This window comes from Penaeus japonicus, unplaced genomic scaffold, assembly GCF_977035675.1.
Source record: "Penaeus japonicus unplaced genomic scaffold, GWHDUDI00000001_assembly GWHDUDI00000960, whole genome shotgun sequence".
In the NCBI taxonomy this organism is placed as follows: domain Eukaryota; kingdom Metazoa; phylum Arthropoda; class Malacostraca; order Decapoda; family Penaeidae; genus Penaeus; species Penaeus japonicus.
This window is the reverse complement of record NW_028235362.1, coordinates 22,501-27,500: the sequence shown is the minus strand read 5'-3', so window position 1 is coordinate 27,500 and position 5,000 is coordinate 22,501. Positions and strand designations below refer to the sequence as shown.

General features: G+C 42.5%; 1 protein-coding gene across 1 annotated transcript; it reads right to left on the bottom strand.

Annotated features, from left to right (window-relative positions):
• Window positions 1-3,256: 3,256 nt before the first annotated feature.
• LOC147466439 (histone H2A-like) lies at window positions 3,257-3,858 on the bottom strand. The gene has a single exon (XM_086535482.1). The coding sequence runs from the start codon at window positions 3,669-3,671 to the stop codon at window positions 3,300-3,302; it is 372 nt and encodes a 123-aa protein (XP_086391608.1). The 5' UTR covers window positions 3,672-3,858; the 3' UTR covers window positions 3,257-3,299.
• Between the last annotated feature and the right edge of the window lie 1,142 nt (window positions 3,859-5,000).

The window sequence follows — 5,000 nt, the reverse complement described above, 5'->3', positions numbered from 1 at the left end:
CTCCTCCTCCTCCTCCTCCTCCTCCTCCTCCTCCTCCTCCTCCTCCTCCTCCTCCTCCTCCTCCTCCTCCTCCTCCTCCCTCTCTCTCTCTCTCTCTCTCTTCTTCTTCTTCTTCTTTCCCTCTATCTCAAATTCGCATTGAGTTTCTCTCTCTCTCTCTCTCTCTTCTTCTTCTTCTTTCCCTCTATCTCAAATTCGCATTGAGTTTCTCTCTCTCTCGCTTTGACTCTCTCTCTCTCCTTCTTTCCATCTCTCTTCTTCTTTCCTTCTCTCTCTCTCTCTTTCTTTCTCCTTCTTCTTCTTTCCCTCTCTCTCTCTCTCTCTCTCTCTCTCTCTCTCTCTCTCTCTCTCTCTCTCTCTCTCTCTCTCTCTCTCTCTCTCTCTCTCTCTCTCTCTTTCTCTTTCACACACGCACACCTCTCTTTGTATCTTCACTCCTTCCTTCCTTCCCTCCTCTCTCTCTCTCTCTCTCTCTCTCTCTCTCTCTCTCTCTCTCTCTCTCTCTCTCTCTCTCTCTCTCTCTCTCTCTCTCTCTCTCTCTCTCTGTTTTCTTTCGCTTTGATTCTCTCTCTCTTCTTCTTCTTCTTCTTCTTCTTCTTCTTCTTCTTCTTCTTCTTCTTCTTCTTCTTCTTCTTCTTCTTCTTCTTCTTCTTCTTTCCCTCTATCTCAAATTCGCATTGAGTTTCTCTCTCTCTCGCTTTGACTCTCTCTCTCTCCTTCTTTCCATCTCTCTTCTTCTTTCCTTCTCTCTCTCTCTCTTTCTCTCTCCTTCTTCTTCTTTCCCTCTCTCTCTATTTCGTGTCTTGTCTTCTTTGTTTGTTGTTCTTTCGTTTTATTTTGTTTCTCTTATAGTTTCTCTTTCTGCTATCACTTGTCCGGTTTACTATTGTTTCTTCTTTTTGTGGTTTCGCGTTTTACTTCATCTTTTTTTTTCTGTTTATCCCCCCCGCCCTTTTTTCATACTGCTATGTTTGTTCTTTTCGTCTCTTCAGATTTATTTATTTATACTATTTATTTTCTTGATTTTATGTTATGCCCTCTCTCTCTCTATTCTTCTTTCCCTTTCTCTCTATCTCTCTCTTTTTATGTTTTGTTTCGCTTTGATTCTCTCTCTTTCTTTCTTTCTTTCTTTCTTTCTTTCTTTCTCTCTCTCTCTCTCTCTCTCTCTCTCTCTCTCTCTCCTTCTTTTCCTCTCTCTCTCTCTCTGCCTCTCTTTTTATGCTTTGTTTCGCTCTGACTCTCTTCTTATTATTATTATTATTATTATTTCCCTCTCTCCTTCTTCTTCTTCTTCTTCTTTCCCTCTCTCTTTATCTCTCTCTTTTTATGCTTTGTTTCGCTCTGATTCTCTCTCTCTCTCTCTCTCTCTCCTTCTTTCTATCTCTTTTATTTTTCTTCTTTCCCTCTCTCTCTCTATTTCGCTTTAATTATCTCTCTCTCTCCTTCTTCTTTCCCTCTCTCTATTTCGCATTGATTCTCTCTTTCTCTCTCTCTCTTCTTCTTCTTCTTTCCCTCTCTCTCTTTAGCATTGATTCTCTCTCTCACTCTCCATTTCGAATTGATTCTCTCTCTTTGTTTTCTCTTGCTTTGATTCTCTCGCTCTCTCCTTCTTTCTCTCTCTTCTTCTTCTTCTTCTTCTTCTTTCCCTCTCTCTCTATTTCGCATTGATTCTCTCTCTCACTCTCCATTTCGCATTGATTCTCTCTCTCTCTCTCTCTTATGTTTTCTTTCGCTTTGATTCCCTCTCTCTCTCTCTCTCTCTCTCCTTCTTTCTATCTCTCTTCTTCTTCTTCTTTCCCTCTCTCTCTATTTCGCATTGATTCTCTCTCTCTATCTCTCTCTCTCTCTCCTTCTTTCTATCTCTCTTCTTCTTCTTCTTCTTTCCCTCTCTCTCTATTTCGCATTGATTCTCTCTCTCTATCTCTCTCTCTCTCTCCTTCTTCTTCTTTCCCTCTCTCTATATTTCGCATTGATTCTCTATCTCTCTCTCTCTCCTTCTTCTTCTTTCCCCCTCTCTCTATCTCTCTTCTTCTTTCCCTCTCTCTCTCTCTCTTCTTCTTCTTCTTCTTCTTTCCCTTTCTCTCTATCTTTCTCTTTTTATGTTTTGTTTCACTTTGATTCTCTCTCTCTCTTTCTTCTTCTTATTCTTCCTCTTCTTCCTCTTTCCCTCTCCTTCTTCTTCTTCTCCTTCTTTCCCTCTCTCTTTTTATGTTTTGTTTCGCTTTGATGCTCTCTCTCTCTCTTTCTCTCTCATCTCTCTTTTATGTTTTCTTTCGCTTTGATTCTCTATCTCTCCTTCTTTCCCTCTATCTCAAATTCGCTTTGATTCTCTCTCTCTCTCTCTCTCCTTCTTTCCATCTCTCTTCTTCTTCTTCTTTCCCCCTCTCTTTATCTCTCTTCCTCTTTCCCTCTCCTTCTTCTTCTTCTCCTTCTTTCCATCTCTCTTCTTCTTCTTCATTCCTTCTCTCTCTATTTCGCATTGATTCTCTCTCTTCTTCTTCTTTCCCCCTCTCTCTATCTCTCTTCTTCTTTCCCTCTCTCTCTCTCTCTCTCTTTACGTTTTCTTTAGCTTTGATTCTCTCTCTCTTCTTCTTCTTTCCCCCTCTCTCTATGTCTCTTCTTCTTTCCCTCTCTCTCTCTCTCTTTATGTTTTCTTTCGCTTTGATTCTCTCTCTCTCTCTCTTCTTCTTCTTCTTCTTCTTCTTCTTCTTCTTCATTCCTTCTCTCTCTATTTCGCATTGATTCTCTCTCTTCTTCTTCTTTCCCCCTCTCTCTATCTCTCTTCTTCTTTCCCTCTCTCTCTCTCTCTCTTTATGTTTTCTTCCGCTTTGATTCTCTCTCTCTCTTTTAAGTTTTCTTTCGCTTTGATTCTCTCTCTCTCCTTCTTCTTTCCCTCTCTCTATTTCACATTGATTCTCTCTCTTCTTCTTTCCCTCTCTCTCTATTCCGCATTGATTCTCTCTCTCTCTTATGTTTTCTTTCGCTTTGATTCTCTCTCTCTCTCTCTCTCTCTCTCTCTTTCTCACTCTTTATGAACATTGATTTTGGAATTTTAAATTGATTTTGGGTGTGGGGGCATCGGTGAGTTGTTTTGTAGGTTGTTGAGAAGTTGAGTATGATGGCAATGTTATTGAAGACTATGACATTGATATTGCAATCTATGCATTGGGGCTTGGGGTTTGAGTAGGTAGTTTATTAGTTTGGGATTGATAAGTTGAGTAGTCAATTACATCTCTAGGGAGATTTTGTGGCTCCGAAAGGAGCCGATGTTGTTGAAAAGAGGCAACCGAGAGAAAGATTTATTTCTTCTCAGTCTTCTTGGGGAGGAGCACAGCCTGGATGTTAGGCAGGACACCACCCTGGGCAATGGTCACACCAGAGAGGAGCTTGTTCAGTTCCTCGTCGTTACGGATGGCCAGCTGCAAGTGACGGGGGATGATACGGGTCTTCTTGTTGTCACGGGCGGCGTTACCTGCCAGCTCGAGAACTTCAGCAGCCAGGTATTCCATGACGGCAGCCAGGTACACAGGGGCACCTGCTCCGACACGTTCAGCGTAATTTCCCTTACGCAGAAGGCGGTGAATCCTACCTACAGGAAACTGAAGGCCGGCCCTGCTCGAGCGGGACTTTGACTTGCCCTTGACCTTTCCACCCTTACCACGACCTGACATGATGTTTGCTTTATAGGTATCTCAAAAACCTTGCAATTGCAATCGAGAGCATCCCTATTTATAGGCGCCCACCGTTGAAACTTTCCGATGGCGTTAGATGGCAACGGTGGCACGCCCTTTGAGCCACTAGCCGCGGCTCACTCACCTGAGGCTGGCGCCCGTGTCGGCCAATATAAGGAAATTTCAGGTCAAAATCCTTATCAGTGTTTACTGAAGGTATAACCACCGTGATGCCACCCAAAACTTCCGGAAAGGCTGCCAAGAAGGCCGGTAAGGCCCAAAAGTCTATCACCAAGGGTGATAAGAAGAAGAAGCGCAGGAGGAAGGAGAGCTACAGCATCTACATCTACAAGGTGTTGAAGCAGGTCCACCCCGACACCGGTATCTCCTCCAAGGCCATGTCCATCATGAACTCGTTCGTGAACGACATCTTTGAGCGCATTGCAGCTGAGGCTTCCCGCCTTGCACACTACAACAAGCGTTCCACCATCACCAGCCGGGAGATCCAGACCGCCGTCAGGCTGTTGCTGCCCGGAGAACTGGCCAAGCACGCTGTGAGTGAGGGCACCAAGGCTGTCACCAAGTACACCTCCTCCAAGTAAATTAGAAGGTTGCACGGTTTACCTGCCTCCTCTACCAACATCGGCTCCTTTAGGAGCCACAAATTGAAATAAAGCAGATAGAAGGACATGGGCGTTGTTATCTTGGTTTTGTTTACTTTGCACCGCGGCGCGTGGTTTGGGTCAGCTGTTTGTTTGTTTATTTAGGCGGGGGGGTTTATCAAAATTCTTATCTAGGGCTTGTATCGTGTTACTTGCATTGCGCATTGCATAGAAAATGACAGACATATTGATCTGGCATAAATGAGCTATATTCCAGGCATGTGTAATATATTCCATATCCGTTACTTTTTCTTCTTTTTTTCTGAAAGTCGTTGACAAATTGCTCTTACGAATTTGGCACAATTTAGCTGTGAGTGGCTTTAGTTGAGAAAAAGCAAATCCATACATGCATGTACGTAGAAACAGGGAGAGTAACACAAACACCTGTGAAAAGAGAGAGAGAAACCTAAACACAAACAGCTGTGCAATATTACCTGATACACACATACCTAGATCAGTCAGTCATAGGTATGCGTTCACGTTATTTTATCACACATTCAGAATTAAAAGTTACACACTAAAATATTACTAATAGCAATACTTGACCACACATATATCACAGCCATGGTTTGAAATGATGAATTTCACAGCTTGCAAATATAGATATTTATACTTGTACATCATAATAGTAATTCGCAATATACATAGATAAATATCTATATATAGA

Excerpts from the sequence above, each read along its gene's own strand:
- LOC147466439 (XM_086535482.1), bottom strand. The coding sequence starts at position 3,671 with ATGTCAGGTCGTGGTAAGGGTGGAAAGGTCAAGGGCAAGTCAAAGTCC.